Here is a 22,946-nt window from a genome sequence, read left to right as displayed (position 1 = left end):
TTATAGTAAAAAAAAAAAAGGGAGAGAAATAATAATATACCGATTCGGTGTAATCGTCAGGGGAAAACAAATGGATTTTTTTTTAAAGGCGCATGACTTGACGGAAATCCGATTCGTGACAGGAACTTTTAATTTTAAAATGTGCGTCTCGAGAAAAAAAATCATTCAATAGGAACAAGACGTATATCATCGTNTCGTTCAAAAGGAACAAGACGTATATCACCGTTATAACTGTCTGGTAGTGGACGTTATGTTAAAAAAGCTAAAAGCCCATCATGGACTTTATGCATAGAAATCCAAAACAATGGTATAAAAAAAAAAGAATTCGTCATGCACTAGTTTCATAATTATAATTTATTAACAGTTTAAAGTTGCGATTGACTAAACAATTTGTTTAAAATGTTGAACTCAATAATCGGTTAATCGCTTGTATGACTAATATAAACTTCACGATTATCAATGAAATGGCCAATAGAAAAAACTGAAAAAGAAGCAATTAAAATGTAAAATTTTAAATGAACAAGTCACAATGGCTAATTTAAAATAAATTGAAACAATCGTAATTCGGATACGAGTTCACGTGTGATTTATGATCGGTACAATTAAGGAAAAAATTTATTGTGTTATTATATTGTACCATCCCTTCAACATAGTATACTAATAAAACAAGTGATAAAGTATTCGTTTAAAGATCTATACAGATAAATGTGTACATCATCCTTGTCAAACTGTCATTCGCCAATAAAGATAACATACTGCCTAGAAAAAACTTTCAAGGCGAAACTATTTCTAAGTCTTGCTAGCATTTGTGTAACATTGTTTTAAAAGAAACGTCACGAACACTTGGATAGTACACTAATAATAGAATAAAGAAGAAGCTGATAAAATACCTACTCTAAAAAGCCAATACAAAACATGCGTGTCACATAAACTGTTACTATTTTAATGTAAAATAAATAAAACATGAGACAGTTCTCCAGGTCATAAAATATTTATTTGTTTAGTCGTCGTGTAAAAAACTTTGTAATATGATAATGCAAGTAACCGCCGGCGCGAATATTATTTGATTAATTAATTGGCCGGAGATGGAGTTTAAAACCAGTGTCGTTAAATCGGCTGTGAGGGTGCACGTTGTCGGAGTAAAAGGTAGTGAGGTGGGGTGCTGTGAAACGGTTGGGCATCGTAATGATAGATAAAGAGGGAAAAGCTCGAATTAATTGAAGTCGTTCAATTCTTCACGTTCCCCTTAACGATGGAGGGCTATGTCAGCGTTTAATGTTTGGGCGTCGGCAAGGGAGAGTGGAAGAAACATCGACGGCAGGAAATATACCGGCGGTAGGCTCCTACTCCCTCTTACTTAATCATTTCTCCATACCCGCCACACCTTTTTATCGGCTTGCTAAACGGAACGTTACCTTTTTTTAAAAAAAACTGCTATTACTATTATTACTACAATGATTTTGCTCGTTTTGAATACGTGAGGCTACGTCCGGGGAAAAGGATTTTCTTCAACCCCTCGCCGGCATGGTAAACAATATGCAGGTGGATAAAATTATATAATAACTGAGGAAAAAAATAACCAAGAACAACATGGGGGCCTTCTCATTTTCCATCGTTGTAGTACGCGACAAAGAAAGGACTAATGAATAAAAAAAAAATTATTACCGTCGTACGAAGCGGCGGCGGTGGTTCTACACAGATATAATAGGAATCGTGCCAATGCAAACAACATGCGGGACTCGCTACATAAGCCTTCCCCTACCCCTTCGTCTACACCATATCACCACAGCGTTTTCTCGGCTGTAAAATTAGTCTTCCGCCACCCCGGACGTATTATTATTATTATTATGTGTACATAATGCGTGTGTAGCTAAAATGAAGCGCTGATGATTTTTTACATCCGTTGCTCCTGGCAAGAATCCACGACTCCCGTTCAACGGCAATTTGCGCTCAGCCGACGATTACCTTTTAATGACATTCGGAAATCGGGTCGGGTAATAACTCTTTGGTTTAAGTACACGTGACGGGTAAGGAGAGAAAAACATTGAACACACCTACGGAGCAGCTCTCTTTGATAGGGCGATTAACGAGCGGTTCCGTTATTATAATTTCGTTATTGGAAATGTATTTACAATTAGTTTTTTCGCGTTATTAACCCGTCCAAACAACACCACAGCAGTTGAAAATCGGAGTGCACATATTGATTCCAATTATTTATTTATTTTTTAAACATTTATGCGGGATATAATTGCTGACTTGTTTGCAATGCAATAAAATTTTGCGAATTAAAATGCAATAAGCATACTTATGTACTACGGTACTTGAACACAAACGCACAGTGTACACCACTTGAGTTTATGGTTATTGCACTTCAATCGACGGCCATTTTCGCTCAAACGATATTTTAATATTAAAACACCGTGGAAACGGTGGGTTTATGATGGAAGGGTGTAGGTGGAAATCTGCGGGCAACAATATCTTTTGTTACACAATATTTATTATTTCAACGTTAATGATTATCGTCGGTATAAATACGAACAACGGCAACAATTTTTACTATTAACGGGCGTTTGCCCGTGTCAAAAGTTATTGATTTACCAACCAGCCCAGGGAGGGAGGAATCGTCAAATGAGTAGTAAAAATTATTTAGAGCTACCATTTATTGCATTTGATAACTAAGCTAATTTCTACACTAAATCGCGAAAAACATTGTTTGTAAAATAAAGGTCCAAAACCTACAACATATTCACAGACGAGCGGATTCTTTTGTTTTTATTTTCATTGCTTAGCTAATGTGCGTCATTTCGATTTGTGGTTAATTTTTTTCCTCTGTCCATTCTCTGCCGCTAATGTTTGTATAAAAATACACCGATAAAACATTAACTTTTAAAAAAAAAAGGAAACAATTGTCCCATAGTTTTATTCTTGAACAGTAGAGTAAGCGTATACATACACGAACATAATACTTGCTGGCATTTTTTCTTCCGTTTTAATTTTAGGTACAGGCCGCTGTTACTTTTTGTACAAGTGTGCGTGTAAAAGTTTTCGGGAGCCGTGAATCGTGACATCACGTTTTAATGTATGATCATTATTATTTTAAGTATTTTTTGTCGAGCAATCGGATGAGAGACTATATACGCAGGAGGTTTAGCAACAGGTATATAATACTAAAGGTAGTGTATGATATATTAATGCATACGGATGCGCGTTGCCGTTTGTTGTTTACTGAAAATGTTTACCCGTTTTGCGTAAGGATACGTGCCAAAAATAACAATCATAACCGCCATGAGGTTGATTACGGTAAAGAAAATAAAAGCCAAATAATAGACATGGGTTCTTAGAACGTTTTTTTTTTTCAATGCTATTACATTGATGTATACGAATTTTTTGGAAGGAAATTCACACAGAATATCAACGGCGGACTTGTAACGATAATAATTATTTTTACGAGTCCGCCAATTATTGATTTGTGAATTAATTATTTGTTTTTTTTTTTTTGTTTACGGTTTTGTTGTCTAAGTGGTGTTCGACTTGTTTAGAGCTACGCAATAGAATCGAAAAAACCCCAAGACTCCATTGGCGGTTAACAATTTGTGAATTTTCGGTCGACTCTGAGNAACCCCAAGACTCCATAAGCGGTTAACAATTTGTGAATTTTCGGTCGACTCTGAGGCACTCGCGCGTAACTAACATATCATTATAAAGTCTCAAACGAATTGTATTAATGTTGCTGAATAACAATAACGTTGTCTAAAAATACTCGAACTAAATGATTAGGCAATAGTTTTTACTTTTTAGTCGATTTTCGCGTGATAATTTACACAATAGACAGACTGTAACTTCACAAATTAGTACAAAGACAATTATCATTGTGTGCGCTATATGGTCACCGAACGTAAGCCGTTCAGTTTTAATTAAAATTGTTTTTTTTTATTTTTTATGGTAGCACACGAACAATCGGAATGGCCGTGCATTAATTAACTTAGAAACTATAATTAAAACACTGCAACGACGCGTAGTTTCGTTCAACAAGTGTCGACTTGGAAATGCCACTCAGAAAAAGTACAAAGTCCGCTGTCCATTCATTCAAGCGATAAAAAAACGATTTCCCACAGTCGTTTGTGGAAACTAACTGGAACGACGATCTAAAACAGCTTGAAATATTATCGGACCGTCGATTAATCGGACTCTATAAAAAAATAAACAGGACACATCAAGTGTATAGTTTACCACCAGATTAGTACATAGTTAGTAAATCGCTCATGCGATACAAAACGTACCGACATAATAGCCATAATAGAGTCTATGGCAAATGTCAAAACAGTAAAGCGTTTATTTTCATAATTATACTACTATATTATTACACAGTATTTTGTATAAATTAGTTTAATTATGTAGCAACAATACTATTATGTAGGAAAGAAGCGGTGGCGCGAGCTTGTAGCGTCTCATTAGTCGTTCACTGAAGCGGATTTATATTAAATAATTTACTTAACAGCTGGCAGCTATGTACAATATAGAAAATTATATCACTGAATAATTTTATTAAAACAACTCTGCAGGTTCATTCATAAAACATATCAACTGCATTATACTCTGCAAATGGAACACTATACGTTCATTACAATAGTTTAATTAAAACGGGTCATCTTCTGTAATTGTAAATCGCTATCCGACACAAAAATATATTTAATTATAGAATGTTGTTTAACTCTAAATTTGCGATTAACTTAATATTACTACATAAACCGAGTCTTTTGCAAATTATCAACAGTTAATAACATTGTTTTTTTTTTTTCTAGAATCTAATGTTTAATTTCAATTAAAGATACTTCTTCACGGGATAATTTATCGTTATTACTTATATCCCATTAGGCAATGGCACAATCAATATAGATGTATTGCTTCTGGTTTAATTATAATTATCATACAAAATTGTTTTGAAATACTAAACCAACGATTGCCTACGTTACATTTAATAAACTTGGACATAAATAATCACAAGCGTTGTTCAGCATCACAATGAAAAACTATCAAGTAGTTAGCCGAGAAAGTTTTGAAGAGAGCTGAGTTGTTTAACGCTATAATTATAAAGTTTTGCACTCTGGCTTAAGATAACCGATATTATTTTACTCCGGGGCAATACCTTAGAGAGAACAGCAACTGTCACTGCAAGACTGCCAAACTAAACACGAGAATCAAAATTGTCATACTGTGGTGGAGTTCCACCAACAGCAGCAGCCATTTTAAAACACATATTTTTTTGAAATTCGAACAGTCTCCTTAACGTTTTAGCTGCGCTGTGAGCCTACCACAGTTTTGTCTATTTTAATATATTACACACTAGTGAAATACAGTAAAGCACACTCGTTTACGTTAACGACTAGCTACCGACCGTTTAAACAGTTTCGGTCGTTGTTATTCGTTACACACTGACATGTGCTTAGAGGCTTTTTAAGATAAACCATCAGTTTTTTTTTTTAACAACATAAAATTTGTTCTTACTCATACCGGTCAAGATAGAAACGATCATCGTTTAGAGGACACTTATCGCGAATTCGATCGGGTCGGAAGTCATTATAAAGGTGTTTCTTTCACTTACGGTTACACTCATCCACTGAATCTTCGACAAAATTATAGGGGTCGTTATTGAAACTAATAATGGTAGAGGTCATCGACAAAATTTCTGAATAATTTGCACGGAATCAAAAATAAAAAAACCAAGTTAGGGCGTTGTTAACTCCTGTATACAGTTAGATCAAGAGCACGTGCGGTACAAACAATGCTACACGACTATTAATTTGAAACAAAGTTTACCGACTCTACGTATTCAATCAGAACACGGAAGTTCGAGAAATACACCGCCCCTAAGATGGGTCTGAAATGTTTAAACCGAAATGTCGCGTGTTATATCTGATTTAAATTAGTTGCCTGAGTAACTTAAGTTTGTATAACTCTACTAGTACTTAAAACATTACATACTTGCCGTTTTATCAAAATATAATTCGGTACATACAATAAAATAAAATAATACAAAAATAAATAACAACAATTTATTGTTTCACTCAAGCTGAAGGAATTAATTTTGAGATAGTGAGATAGTTGCCTACGCTCTACTCTGAGATCATAAACGTATTGTATTATATTATTTTAATTAATACTTCTCGTGTTCTTCTTGCTTAAATAGCTTATTAAGTTCGAAGAACAAAACTTAATAATATCTTTTTACTAATTTTCATTGAGCATAATTTATATTTATAGTCGAATTATATTGTATACGAATAACCTATAAAAACGGTCAATATCTTTGCCATGGTAATTCTCTAGTTAATAAAAAAACACGTACAACATTAAAATTGAGTAAACAACATTTTTATAAACGAACAACTAAACAAAACAAAAGTCATTCAGACAACAAAAGGTTTTAGAATCCATCAAATTATTAAACAACAATATTCAGATAAGAGTATATTACAATGCAAATGCCTGCAGGGCGTTTCTCGGAAATATAAATTAATTTTGATTAAAACACTTTAACCGTAAACATAATAATATAAATATATGCTNGTTTAACCGTAAACATAATAATATATGCTTTTCTTGTTGAAAAATTAGTATACTTAATAAAATAATCATCAATGAATAAGCGTCAAATAAAAATACCGTTAGTGCACAATAATAAAACTTAAAATGCAATAACATTACTTTATGACTTTTTCTATACTGACTGGATCTAAGCCAAATGTGAGTTTGAAATGAAACGTTTGTTTTGGATGTTATTCTATAGTATACGAATGAAAGAAAAATAACCAAAACAAAATAATCTGTTAAAAATACGATAAATAGAGTGAAATCAATTTGAAACCGTGTGATTTACTAATAAAATGATAATTTCTTTAATAATTCACGTCCGAAAACTAATCAAATAATATTTAAATGTTTACAAAATATATTTACCAGTTAAACAATATTTAGAACAATAAATAGTGTAATGATTTATTATCATCAATAATTTATTGATTAATACATTTGTGCTCGCTTTGATATTATTCGTGTTTAGTGATTTTAATACATTAAAACCTAATGTCTGTTTTAAGGAAATCTAGAAATGGTAAACTACAAGACTTAATTATAATTAATATTCTGAAAACTGGACTAAAGGGCAGAAATAATAGGGTTGCTTACCTGTGTTTCGGTGACACCCAACAGTTTAGCCATTTCTGACCGTTCGGACGACGAAAGGTACTTTTTCAGTTCGAACTGTCGTTCCAACTCAAATATCTGACGACCGGTGAACGTCGTTCGGGCTTTCTTCCGTTTCCGGTCTCCGCAACCGTCCGACGAGTGCCCTCCGTCGCTCTCGGCTTGCTGGGCCGCCGGCGAGCCCGACGAAGAACTCACCAAAAGGCCCGGGGACGATGATAAAGGCACATCCTTTCTGGACTTCTTCCTCACTGGAGTAGTAGGAAGAAGAGGAGAGACTTGTCCGTGGTTCAAAATCGTCGGAGGAGGTGCTACTACAATGTCTGAAAATCACAAGTAAAAAAATAGTGAACAATTATTAAGTGTTCAGAGGAAGTACTACTTTTATAATAATTGGTTATCATAACACAATGAAATAGGTCAATGAATTTAACAAATCCACGAAAACTAAACAATTGATACGATTCTGATGGATTATCTAAAGAATACAGTATACGAATGCGTCTGTCGGTCCGGTGATGACGTCGAACGAAAATAAAATTAATTAATCAAAACAAATAAACTTTTTTATGTTTATCGCAATTATTACAGTTATGATATTAAAACACTAGGGGCTGCGTTCTCTTTACGTCGGGATCCGCGCAATTAATCCTCCCTTTTCCGAAAGGCCGACCAGCTCATTAGTCCAAGCAATACAACTACTGTCGGCGGAGTGAACGTTTACAAAGGCGAGTGACCCGACAACGACAGCAGCAACGATAGCGAGAAAAGTCAAACAAGCTTCAATCGTATTAGCGCCGACACCAAGAAGGCATTAGGTGGCGTTATACACGGTACAGTGGTTAAATTATCATCGGAGAAGTTTGACGGAGAAGGCGGCAAGGCAGCTGTACAGCACTCGTCGACTTTTCCAAAATCGATTTTCCGCTCTTTGTCCGACACTCGGTCGTTTTCAGCAAAACCCCACTGCACAACACAATGTATTATTGCTGCCCATCGATGTGTTGTAATGGTGACTAATAAAGAGCGCGCGATTGTCAAACGATACTACATTGTTACAACCTCAGTCAACGACATGGGCAACAATAAAAATACATTTTCGACCTCCTTATTAAAACAAACCGCGCAACGCTCAATATGTGTTATTGATGTCTTTTTTTCGTGTTGCCGAATANAACACATATTGATGTCTTTTTTTGTGTTGCCGAATAGTAATGCGCTTGATACTAAACTGTAGGCCATTACAGCAATAGGCCACAAAAAGTGGTTTTTAAATCGGTCACGGTATTTCTGCTACTCCGTCTGATAATCGTTCGAGATTTTTCGGACATTAATATTACGTCTTAATAGGAGAATTAAAACTGTGCACTAGCCAAAGTGTGGCGGACTGCCAAATCTTTGTTGCAGGTCTCCGCTCCCGAACCGACAACAAACGATTTCACGCTCATAATCTAGAAATATATTCATTTTTTCTAATGGAATCCATTGGGCATCCGCCTCTTTTTTTTTTTTGTTTGGCAGCCCGACCATAACGTAGTGCCGATGTTTTATCACATTAAAATTTTTGGGATCGTTGTAAATGTTTATGCGGAGTGATTCATAAAACAAATAATATCTCTAATTTTTTTTTGTAACTCGAATTTATCAGAGAACGAACGATTGCAAAATGACAAAACATTATAAAATTATAAATTATAATCATTTACATTCATATTTGATTTCTATACATTTTTTTATCGTGCTAACAATTGCAAATAAACGCAATATAACCTGATAAGAAAATCAACGACTAGACAACAACTCAATATAATTATAATTGATATTAATATATGCGTAGACGTTTAATTATAATATTATGCCAGTGCACTGAATGTGTTGTAACTACTCAACCGTATCCGGTCGACTGGTGGTGAACTTAATTGAATATTAATCGCTTCTTTTATTTTTTCTATTATAAATTTTTTTAGCCAAAATAGAGGTCGTCGGGGGTAACATAGTACCTGTTAAAATATATTATCTAGAATTTTCATTTAACAACGACAAACACTCAGTTCGAGTGAATACACCTACTGACATAATGTGATATAACACTCGAAAAGTTGAGGTGAAATATTATATGTCTCGTATACGGTTTCATTCTTTATTTGGCGACTGTTTGACGGCTCAGTTTATATCTGCGCAATGAATTTTTCCTGGCAACGTCGAACGACACACGTTAAAAATGACAGCAGTATTATGTGTCGACTATAAGATTTCAACGAATATGTTTGGAAAAACGGTGCACGATGACATTTTTATTGGACGGTCGTTCCGNTTGATGACATTTTTATTGAACGGTCGTTCCGTGTGTACAAAGGCGCCGAACATCACGAATTATAACTTTATTGTTGTTTTTGCATGGCTACAAGGTTGCAGTTTTTTTTGGCAGTACTTCGCATGTACCAATCAATCATGTACACATGTCTGTATGAAATTAAAAATTTCATTTGATACGCTAAGAAAACGCATACAGGAATTAGTAGTAATATCAATGACACGAAAAACGCGCTGATTATTGTTATTTATTACTGTCAAGAGAGCCAGTACCTGGTGGGGCTAAGAACTCATCGTTTGTCGGATGCGCTTGCACAGTCGTTTGGGATAACTATATATGTATGGAATCGTTAACATTCTGTAGGGTGACGACGACAACTACAGTGAATGTGTATTGAAAATATAATCACGTTCCGGTCGAACAGTCTTCAAGTAGAAAACTACAATGACTTACTTTCAAAGAGGTGATTTTATAAGTCATAATAACATTTTACGGTCCAGAACGTAGTCAATATATAAAACAGCTGTATTAAATCGCGTGCAGAAAAAAAACTGTAACTGTGGTCAATTTTAATTAATTATAATTTCGGGTCATTTTGTTGAATAATTATTCATCGACATAGTCTGAAAACTATAATGCATTGCACGAACAATAGACCACACACAGGAAATGTTAGTTTAACATTGTACGAGCAGTATAGCAAAATGTTACTATTATAACAATAGACTAAAATAAATAGCTAAATGGTATTTAAAAACGTATCCAGTGAAAATAATAAATAAATTTTACTGTATTCTTTTTGATGTATAAACAATCCAAAAAAATAATCATTTTTCCAGATAAACCACTATAGGTGACATAGCCATAACTGTCGTTTGATAACTAGTTTTTTTTTTTTTTACTAGCCTAAATTTCTTTTCTGGCATTTGTGAACTTTAGCCCCAAACAAAACAATTAATCATTGGACAGAGTACATAATCAAGTATTAACAAAATAATCAATCAATATAATAACGTATCGAGAGTATTATATAAAAATAGATTTATGGCATATAAAAAAAAGAAACATATAAAATGAATTAAAAGAATACATCTAGAATCGAAATATCATTGAAGAGGCGAGATTTTTTATTTTATATTAAAAGAAATCAAAGGAAGTATTTTTAAATTTATATTGCAAATAATGATAAATAATAACAGTATTCAAATTTAAATAACTTTCATAGTGAATAACTAAGGTACTTACAAAGGATCATGATAATGGAATATTAAATAAAATATTCTGTTATTATGAACTAGAAATTTAATTGTACAATGTGGATCGTTCATTGGAGTATTCAATTGATTTCTTAATTAAGTAATATTTGTTTAACTATATAAACTCAATATAATTTTTATTTTATTCGAGAATTATTTTTATAATAAAGATAAACTAACTTTATGCGTGCGACGATTTGGATATCAGTAGACAATGTTTACTTAGTTTTCATGACCATTATCAATTAAATAATATTTATTTATAATTTTAGTCTCCTACACAACATTTATTACGACTTTACTAATGCGATAAGTAAAATAATACAATTGTCTGTGCAGAGGACCAATGTGTGTTACATTTAATATTCTAAGATAATATAAAAACTATTGATTTCATACAATACTGTTGTATTTATTGTTAGAAGTACAGTACTAAACACCTGTTATCGACACAAAAAACGACAGTGTTCTCCTTTAAAAATCGATAAATTTCATAAAAGTTATAAATAGAAACTCATCTATTTCTTTGTGTTCCGATTNTAAAAGTTATAAATAGAAGCTTATCTATTTCTTTGTGTTCCGATTAAATAGAAACATAAAAACAAATATAAAATATGAAAAACCTGGAGAGAATCAATAAATTAATTTTCTTAATAAAATAGAATTAAGTGATACATTGTAAGACAAAAGGTTCATTGATTGATAAAGTTTCGATTGGCGCATAATAACAATAACGCGCTTTAATAGAATTTGAACGGGACTACCACTTCAACTATATTGAAAAACTTAAGCCGCACTACTTTATTAACTTGTGTAATTACGTCACAGTTTGTTACGAGTTAAACTATACCAAAAACAACCTCTTTTACCAGACATTGGCTGTTTATTACAAAAACGACGATAACGCGAAATCCGCCAACACCGAAGGCAATAAATTTAATATATCAACAATAACAACAACACTATCTGGTCTACGGCAAAACCAATCAGCCGAAGGGACAGTAGTGTCAAGAATGACATTGCAGGTACGCTAAAAGGTTGAGTTATAATTAACAAATGCCGTAATTTCATGTCAACTCGGCTATAAAACAACTATGGTTTCATAAAATACTGACTGCAGTGAAAAAAATGTACAGAAATGTCATTATAAAAAATAAATGAAATAGAGAACAAACACTACAAGTTATCGCGTTTGCTGTCTACAAGCCAAAGAATCAATCGAACAACTAATCGCTCACGTACGAACACACACTTCATTTTATTTTGACTTTTTAGTGCACAGGGGCACACCCACGGACTTGGATCTAACTGTTCAGAATAGTTAATGCATTGGACGTAATGTCATAATCGATAGAACACACGCTCGGTGTGCACTTACCAAGTCCATTATTCATTGTCATATCACACACGACAGATACAAAATAATAAAAGCTCTACTAGACACGCGTCTAAACATATTTAATAATTACAACATTAAACAAACAACACGATAACGGTGCGTCGTCCTAAATCGAGTATACCGTCGTGTGTCGAGTGTATGGTAAACGTGTTCGTGGATATTGTTCATTACCGATAAAAGTAAGAACAGTTCGGCAGTAAACTTAAATCGATAAAGATTAAACGATTTAATCGAATTGTAAATTTTATCGATGATCGAATGAACAATAAATCGACGTTGAAAATCCATTAAAAATCACACGTTGATTACAAATCAACTCGATGAGTTTAAAAACCCATAGCTGATTGAAGTAATTACAACAGCAGCGTGTAAACAAATATTTCTATGCGAAAATTAAAATTATTATTGGTATTATTTTTCACCGAACGATTTTAACGCTGGGACGGATTAAGAACCGTATGAGCCCCGTACATTGAGATAGGCCCTCTTATGGAAAATAAAAAAATTTCTTATGTTTATTCCCCTCCGAGAAAAAACTCTGGCAACACCAGTGATTCGACGGTTCATTGAATTAAAATCAATAGTTAGACCAAATAACACAAGGCATTTTCCTATTTAATGGGACACTCAAATAATATGATTAGGATTTGTGGACAATACAATAAGAGCTGGTACAGTCAAGTATGCATAAAAAATGTATTATACAATGGCAATAAAATTTATTGGGTCTTTAGAGGATTACGATGTGGGATATATTTTTATTCCGGTCGGTCTCATAATATTTGTAGTTTTATGCGTTTTCCGCATCAGTTTCGTTTTGATGTGTACCTACTGTAAGCCATAAAATGTGTACCTGTACCGTAAGGATTTTTATACACACAAACGGTCTCTTTATTTCTCTTCCAATGTTGTCGTAAAAATTAAAAACGTCTTCGTTAATTTAATTTCCCGGACACTTGTCCGGGCACGTTTGAGTAAGAACATAATTAAAACCGTCCAGATTGAAAAACGTTCGGAACTCTTGACATTTTTTTTTCGGACCAATTAGTCTCCACTCTCAATGAAGTTTTTATTTATTTACGTTTTAATTGCTCCACACAGAACACGAAGAGTAAAAATGCCAATTCTTGATTTCTGTTTGTTTTTTCAGCCTTCGGTATACTCGAATGCACTTCACGTGATCATGTTATTAATAACACAAACAAAACGATACTAATTATATCCGTGTAGCGTTCCGAAACTATTTTGACTTCGGGACGACGACAAATTGGGGTAAAAAACGTTTCGACTCCCCGCCGAGACTCGTTATTCGGACTCGTGCGACGCATCACTGCCCCTGCGTCGTCTGCCGGCTGAACGGATAAATTAGTCGGATACTTCAACAACAATAGACTAGCGTTTCTCTAAAAACACATACGGAGAACAAAATTGAACGCCTCCGTTGGCAACGAACATACAAGACCCTTTAAAAAAAAAAAAAAACTCTCTTGCCGTCGTCGTCGTCGTACGTTAAGTCGGACGACTGGAAAAAGTACCGACGGCAATTTCTCCGTCGGATTAATCGATGTGTAGGTATAAACAATACTAGTACTCCCACCGATGGAGCCATTTAGCAACACCAATGTTCACGGATGTCAGATTGTAGCTGTTGTAAATCGAGCTGCTAACAAACGGCTGAAACCCTAAACGTCATTACATAGAAATCCAATTTTAATTGAGAAAGAAAAATAACAGTAGGCGTTTCTATCATCAAAATACACGGGGACCTCGTTAAATACGATAAACACCAAAAGGTGACGTCATCATTATGACTATCACATTACTCATTGCCGCCACCGCTTTTTACTTCATAATATTTAGCGCTACTGATGGCGTGGAACAAAGCTGACGACAAGTGCCGTTACTGGTTTACTTTATGGACACTCCGGTACTTGCACTTCTTAAATAAAAAAAAAAAATAGCAATGACTGTTTCCGGCGGGCACACGACTGATGAGACAGTAACGCTTTCTTTTTATTTATTATCGCTATTAACTTTGATTATGTGATCATCACAGTCACCATTCATATGTATAACGCCGCGTATTAGTAAGTTTATTTAGCAAAAAATAAATAAATTGTTTTAGAGAGAGTAATAACTGTACACATCCATTTTTTTTTTTTTTTTATCAAAAACTAAAATTATTTGACAATATTTATTTTTAACGAACTTAAAAAATAAATAAAACAACAATAATTGTTATTTATTATTATATATTATTTTTTTTGTCACAATTAATAGTTTAAGAGTATATTTTTTTTAATTTATTAGAAAATATTATACCAAACATTTAATATTTTTGGCAAATTCAACAAAATAATTGTTTTTTTATGTAATTTTTTTTTCGAGGAAAAATGTTTTTCTATTATTATTATGTAAATAAAGTATAATATGAATAATAAAAATAAATACAATTGAAAATATAAAAATAGATTACAACAACTTATTTCGGCTAATTACCTACTACATTTTTTGGCGTTAAAAATTGTATAATATATTATCATTATAATTATCATAAAGTTAGAATAACACATCCTTAAATGTGCATTTAAATATTTAATTCAATATTTTCATCTTGTAATATCAATTGAATTTTATGCCAATGGGCGTTCATTAGCTAAAATAAAAACGAATTATGCAAATCGAGAGTCTTTATTAAAACACACTTGCAACAGTAGTAATCATAACAAGGTGGATTGAAATTCAAAGTGAAACGTGTAAATTATTAAAAATATGGTATTCCTGAAATAACTTTTTTGTGCGGTATTAAGTTTATGACTCATAATTAATTATTTTGTCGTGTCGCAGTTACTGTCTGACCCCATTGAAATTTCGCCGAATCATATTTCCGCTTCAATTGTTTTGAAATCGACCATAACTTGCCATCAGTACACTCGCACAGTTATAAAATTTCATAAAAACGCAGTATCGCATTGTTGGAGTATCTATAAAATTATTCAACGACGACGACACTATCCTAAATGGTTCTATATTTAGAATTGTTTGTAATTATTATTTATAAACATGTCTGCGGTGCGTTTTTTTTTTGTCTGACCAATTGCACATGAAATTATTGGATTTGTTTTGCTGGCTAATACACCAATTGCAATGTCGATTTTCAACAAACATTATAGATTTGAATATGAACAGCACAAATCATTGTCACCATATATTACCGTAATTCTCTTTCTACGCAAAAATCGTTCGTTAAATGTTAACAAACCGATAAAATAATTACGTTACTAAATACGCGCACCCAACCCGTTCAATTGCGGGTGGGGACCCGCAGACTGATGTCATCGTGCCGACCATATTTGACGCATTTTAAAATCTATTAATACACCTGAACTGTATTTTGTCCATTTCGCGTCGAAAACAAATTGATAAACATTGCGAACCGTTCAGTCGAGAGAGAAAATTATCGGAAATAAAAATCGATGTTCATGTAAAACCTTCGTCATAACGTTACAGCGAATTTTGTATTGTTTTGCTTTTGACACCATTAAAGTGTGATTAATTGATTACATTATTTTGATATCACGAACGACACAGTCTGCAGCAGCGGCCTGCGAATATGGCCGCCGTCATAACACACTCACGCCAACACAATATTGATCATTATGCGCGTTTACATGTTTACTGGTTGAGATAGACTTAAACGATACCATTGTTTTTTTCGACTGTATAATAAACTATGAATTACAAAAACAGCGTGAAAATATGTTTAAAAAAAACCGTGTTTTTTAATCGTCGTTGTTTGTATTGCTTTATTCAGCAGTTTCGTACGATCTCGGTCAATTTGGCTGTATAAAAATTGTTTAAACGACACAAAAAAAAAAATGCCTAGTTGTGTACTACATAAAAGGACATTAATAGTAATAACAAGCACAAAATGGTAGCTGTCATATTCATCCGTCGTCCAATTTACTAACATTAAAATATTAAAATCCAACGCTCGAAATACTTATCATATCAATGCAAACACTTTGAAAGTCTAATGAACTTTATTTTTTTTGTTTGTTCTGACCACAAATACATCAGTCACGGCACTTACTAGCTCAAGTACACAAAGCGCAGANAATAATAACGAAAATACATCAGTCACGGCACTTACTAGCTCAAGTACACAAAGCGCAGAAATTGAACGTGTGCTTTTTACGATTAGTACAAAATTGTTGGAGACCATAAATACCTATAAGGTATTAATAAAAAATAATAACTAGTTCTTGTGTTATAAAATAAAAAACATATTAAACCGTGACTGCGGTACATAAATAATAGTAATAATGTATTTGAGTGAAATTTCAAAGTTCGAATAAAACNTTTGAGCGAAATTTCAAAGTTCGAATAAAACATTATTGATTATATTTTATGAAGAGCTCAGCGTAAAATTTCATAAGAAAAAATTACATTAAAAAACAACGGGTCGTGTATCTTGAAATAGTATTTTTAAAGTTTCGATGTGTTATTGAAAAACGTGTACTCTTCTCAATATTAGAGTGGCTAAATTAATTTCTTCGTACCAATCTCGACCTGTCAAGGGTCTTATTTGAATGAGAAGGTAATTATCTTTCGTGTTCCCAATGCCGTCTGAGTTTGCGGTTATTACTGATGTAACTATAACAGCAACCGTTTCAGTTGTTACTTGTACTTGACGCTTTATGTTTATTGTTATACAACAATATATGTCATACGATTTAACGGCAGCGTGCACTGAACAGGTGCACATGCATTTGTTTCACAAAAAACCCGTGTGATATATGCACAGCCAAGTAGACACCAAAACTGAGGTATTTATATGGATATAATGTATACGTTAACGTCTTGGCTAGCAATTTATAATATTTGTATTTTATTAAAGTTATTGCCGGCAACCTAAAGCGGTGGCGGTGCGGTCTCATTAAAATCCGATATATTATTTCCATGTATACATTATGTATGTAAAAACAACAACACCGCTGTTGTCGGGTGACTTGTTATGACACGCATAATCAACCATTGGATTTATAAATGAGATTTTTATTTATTTATACCGTTTTTATTTTATGAATGTAAATTTGGGAGTTTCTCTCAATTTAAGAATATTATATATACCTGTGGTTATTAGCAAACGAGTTTACAAACGAGGTTTTTATTTTATTGCACTTTTTTTTTATGTAATCGACGCCTTGTATGAATACAGGGTTCTTAATTGACCAATAGGTTGACTGTTTAAATTAGCTGAAAAACGAGACGTCGAATACATATTAAACAAAATTAAACTTAATTGGATAAGAGAATTTATAAATAACTATTGAAAATAATAATTATTTTTTGAAATTTTACAGTGTTCTCTTAAATTTTAATGTTGTTACACGTGATTCATAAACAAACGCCAGCGATGTTGGCAGTACAAATAATACACTAATGTCGCCCATGTCGACCGGTGTGCCTGTACAGATAAGGTGCGAACGGTGACAGCCCGGCAAAGGATTACCTTTACGGCCGTATACAACATTTGCCACCAAGATGCCGGTCGTGTTGTTTGTTTATTGGATTATATACCAGTATAAAAACCTAATGCCACACATGTTAAGTGTAGAACGGCGTCTGGACTAGAGGAATGGTGGTAATATTCAGAAGAGCGTACAGTCACATTGGAAAGGGGATTTAGACCTGAAGAATTAACCCCAGACAAAAACCGTTTTGGAGACGTTATCCTTATGCTATAAGCGATGGAAATAACGTAAATACTTATTGATTTCTTTGGAGAAGAAACATTGGGTCTCAAAAAATATCCATATGACCAGCCAGGACTTAAATTCGCGATAAAACAAGTCGCAATATAATATTGTAGTTCAGAACTGCACGACTAAATATTTTCTAAAGAAAATCACAAATATGTTACGTTGGTGACATCAATACATTAAAAATGGTTCAACATTATCATTTGTATTATGTATTTTCTAAAGAGATATGCAAAATTTGATTCCATTCGATTATCTTTGCATTAGCGTCGATAATTATTACTAGTTAGTTACTAAAAATTATCACAAACACATTTATGAGTGTGTTATTGATGATAATTGTATTAAATCGTTTGTGGTGGTCAAAATTTCTGATTTTAGCTATTAAATGTTAATCAGAAAATATTGTTAGGTCAAAGTGTATGTTTGATTTTAAACAGAACAGCTTTTTTTAATCACCACATGTCAGATGGTGTACAACATATACATTGAAACGGTAAATAAAACCTGAACGTTTGAAATATTGTTTGAAGTGACGTTTATTATTGTTTTAAGCGGAGTATCCCACCCAGTCACACAGAAACGTCTATTATTTATAAAATAATATTTCAGTATCACAAATGACATATCTCACTCTGAATAGATGCGGATGTTGTTGGAAACAAACATTTGATCTGTTTTGATCTGATCTATGCAATTTGCTTCCTCTTAATTTAGAGTCTATTAAGCGCACTGAGAATTTTAACGAGAAAACTATTGGTCGAGGCGCCTACGACCGGCGGCTTCAAAAGCGGATTTTCAAGCGACCATAGGAGTTAGAACGAGAGAGGACAACGGTCAGCAAGATAATTCCGCTCTCCACACCTTCGCCAGACATTAGATCCGCAAGAAAATCCTACGAATAAATTCCCTTGCTCGGACAGCTCCCGCACATTTTTCTGGTCTTCTGGAGATAAGGAATTCCGGATATTACACCCTTTCGCTGCCGGTTATTCTGACCTTAAGTTATTACTGCGATTGTGTAACAGTAACAATAACGCGAGACCGTCGGTCGACTAACTCAATATATGACACACACATACAATTATTCATGTACAACACACAGAGAATGATTATTTTAATATTAGCCACTCTATTTTCTTTAAAATAATAATTGTATTCAGCAAATTCTGTTTGGTAAATTTTAATTGTATACATTCCTCGATTATTAAGTATTTTTTTAATTTACACCTTATAAAGTTCTTAATTTGTTTAAGCGGCAACATACACATTTAACTAGCTCATAAAATAAAAAAAATCATCGAATTAAGAAAATTACCGGTCGATGACAACTGTTGAAATAGTACATCAGAAGTTATTACTATTTTTAAATATTGAGTGGACGAAGAGCGCGGCAAGGTAATACTTAACGATAAAAATAATACGCCCACACCACACCTCCACTCTATAAATTTCAATTTCATTTTCCTTATTTTATAACCTAGTTAAATATGTACATACACAATTAAAAAAAAAAATAAAGCTTATACCCTCAAAAGGTATAAGGAACGAACAAAAAAAATACTTAATAATTGATAGATCAAGAAATATATGAAAACAAAAAATAACTCTTTTAACATAATAATTATTTTATGAAAATCGAGTGGCTAATATTAAAAAAAAAACACACACGGTATATGCCACTGTGTGCGGTTATGAAGATAGAAGAAAAAAAAACCGGTACGACGGCACAATATTTCGGACGACTGCGGGTTTTTTTTTTCAATTTCGTTATTATTATTGTTATTGTCACTATTATTGCCGAGATGGATTTTATATTGGAAAACGCGTATGACAAACGGGTCACGATAATAACACAATCGGCCGTTACATGTACAAGTTTGTCGTAATAACAATATTACGATTATTTTTTTATCAAGTGTCGGAAAAAAAAACTTATCAGTTGGAAACAATTGCGACTGGCGGTAACATCCATTTCATTTCGGAAATCGTCTTAACAATGACTCGCAGCCAATTTTGTCGAAAATACATTGGTCTGTTGTTACAAGCGTTGTGTAAACACACAATCCGGCGACGATTTTATTTTTTAAATCTATAATTGTAAGAGATTTTCAACAATGTTACGACAATGGTAAAAACAAAGAGGACCTTAGCTCCTACATCCGAATTGGTCGACCCGGGGCCTATATGACACCCCTAGGTGCCCCGAACACATGATCGCACGATATTAACGAAATGACAACCTGGTCGTCGTCGCAATCAAAATATTAGCCGAGACGCATCTAATAAAACGTTTCGCGATAACCAATGAGGGGCACGAGTTATGGGAGTGTCGGGGTGGTAAAAATCACTGCTGACACGCCAATATACTGCTAACAGTGTAACAGTTTCATGAACCGATGAATATTAATAAAACTGGAACTCGATGCTTTTTGAACGAAACGGTACCGTGCCTTTTTTAATGGAAAATCAAATTATGGTCCGAAATGTTTTAAGGTCGGCGGCGAGCAATTCCGAGGTCGTCGGATACGCTCCGTGACATAATCCGTTCGGTTAGTTTGACTATCAGCACAATAACGTTTATTGTTTCGGACGAAGGATATTTTGTTGGAAAATCGACGGAGACGATGCATTTACCATGGCAAGCAAAACGATTGACTAGATTAAAAACGCACAGTCAAGGTGAACACATAGAGGACGTTTTTTTTTTAACAATATCGAACATTAATGAAAAAACCACCTGCGACAATAGCGTAAATCTGCTCTTTAAACGTCACAATAGCGATGGTCAGGTTATTCGACGATAACAATAACAAAACGTACTCTACAAGTGTAAAAAGATACTTTTTGTTCTAAATACCTTTGCGTTTGATTTTGGTCAAGTCCAGCACCGTAGTGGTGCCGTTTGGTCTTGTACGACCGGCAGTGGACAAATTCAGCGGCTGATCGTCCACCGCGGCCGTTTTGGTCCAGCCCAGGATGTCGGCTATTTTGTGGGCCGTCGGCGTCCTCGGAGGATTGCCGTACACGTGAGGATGCCACGTGCCTCCGATGTAACCTACCGCCGGTTCCGGAGACGGCGTTATCGTGCCCCCCCGACCAAGTCCACCGCGAATGTTGCCATCGGTGGACGTCAAGTCTGCCGCCGCCATCGTTGGCGGCTTCCCGTTGCAGTCCATCATCTGCATCGTCAACATAATTTCACATGTTTATAGGCAAGGCACATATAACACCGCACATTTCGAGCACCAAAGGGCGCGCCATCGGTTACACGTTACGTTACAATATTAATTACAATTTTATTATTATTATTATTATTATCCGGTAAAATGCACAAAATAACAATAATAATAACAACGCGCACACACGCTACGATACAGGTTTATTGAACGGAAAAAAACGATTTCAACGAAATCGCGATGATAACGACGAAACGGACAAACGAGGACGACGATTACGACGAACGATAACGTACGCGCGCGTTGTGCGTCGGACGGTGCCGGCAATGACTGTTAACGTGACTGTAATGCGAGTTTAACAGCTACTGAACGGGTGCGCGGGGCGTGCGCCGCCCGTCGTCATCGCTGTGTGTACGTTCATCCCCACCGCCACTATCGTTTACCCGCCACCGCCACCGCCGCTCGTCAAAAGCTAAACGACCCGCGATTCCACCTTGTAAAATTACTCACTTTTCGACGGGTAAAAAATGTTACCATCGCTAATATTATTACCAGCACCGAGCATTTCTCCGTCCCGACTTAGGCGCATTTCAAAACTATTACACTTTTATTCGCCTGACCCTGCCGGCGTACATCAACTTCGCCTTAATTAATTTACACACCGTGTGTCATAATTAATTGCCCGTCATAATTACACTATTTCAGTACTCGTCTAGAATAGCAATACATTTTGAATGTTTCCCGTCCGAGAATCATAATGCAGTGGGCTATCAACTTGGATTTAACTATACGGCAGCGTTGGGAGACGCGTTTTTTAATTGAAACTTTCATACCCATCTTGGCCGGTGTAATAACATATTTCTTAAGCCATTTGTTTCGCTTTGTTTTTGCTTGAATGTCACAAATTCGATTGTACGGACAACCAATATCTGTTGCAAAGGACGGTGATCCTTAAATGCCAAAAACGGCGATAAAAAACAAAAGCCGAGCTTTTACGTGTGTCTGATACGGTATTTAATTGGACATAGGAATTCTGCAATGGGATACGTGGAATTTTAATGCATGGCCAGCGTCAACATCGAATCGTGTGTCGTACTACAGTTACACAACACTACTGCTCACCCCCGACCTGTATAATTACCGTTTTATTGCCCACGGTAGTGTAATAATTAATTAATTAGTTTGATGGAAACGCACCAAGTACACAATGCGAGCGCGTGAGTGTAGGTAGGCTTTTACATGTGCAGTGCTTAAAATTGGCCGATCGCCATAAGTCAATTACTTAAAGACCTAATGGTGTTCGGTCGGATTTTGCGGTCGGCTTTTTTTTTTTGTGCACGCGTTTTTAATAAAATTATACACACTTTTATAAACACGGTGGCAGAATCCTTGGAAGCGGTTAATTAATTACACAGTTTGTCCCTCGTCAAAAACGGTCGGTCGGTAAACGCGCACATTGCAATTACAATGTTTTATTAAACCTGCTAATAAGACGGAGAATATCATTTTCGAGAAAACGGTCGCGAGTAGGGGCGTGAGATCTCTTTCCCTCCCTAGTGTGTAGTCAACTCGTACTGAAAAGTTTAATTTCCGAAATACAAGCAGTCGATTCAATTTTCAGTTGATCCGGAACAAACATTTAGCCTTTAGTAATTTTTCAGGGAAAATCGTTTAAAAAGGTTTTCTCGGAATTCGCCAAGTATCTTAGGTATGCTTTTCTCATTGTTTTCTCTATTTTTAATATTTTGATTTAATATAACTACGTTTTATAATATACGTATCCAATAACTTCCCGTTCGGATATTATTATTAAACGTTACAATATTATTT

The 22,946-nt window shown here is 34.5% G+C and overlaps 1 protein-coding gene across 1 annotated transcript in view; it reads right to left on the bottom strand.

Moving 5' to 3' along the window:
- The window catches only part of LOC126906673 (homeobox protein ceh-31-like), a 48,745-nt gene extending 27,273 nt beyond the window's left edge, over positions 1–21,472 (bottom strand). The window contains exons 1-2 of the mRNA XM_050687383.1: positions 20,798–21,472; positions 7,186–7,526 (exon numbers count right to left, since the gene is read on the bottom strand). Of these exons, the coding sequence (XP_050543340.1) occupies positions 7,186–7,526; positions 20,798–21,134 (678 nt within the window). The 5' untranslated portion in view covers positions 21,135–21,472. The remainder of the gene's footprint in view (positions 1–7,185; positions 7,527–20,797) is intronic.
- Positions 21,473–22,946: the final 1,474 nt, after the last annotated feature.

Source organism: Daktulosphaira vitifoliae, unplaced genomic scaffold, assembly GCF_025091365.1.
Source record: "Daktulosphaira vitifoliae isolate Bord-2020 unplaced genomic scaffold, ASM2509136v1 Scaffold_5, whole genome shotgun sequence".
Classification (NCBI taxonomy): domain Eukaryota; kingdom Metazoa; phylum Arthropoda; class Insecta; order Hemiptera; family Phylloxeridae; genus Daktulosphaira; species Daktulosphaira vitifoliae.
The sequence above is the reverse complement of the archived record's forward strand: the minus strand, read 5'-3'. Positions and strand labels throughout refer to the sequence as shown.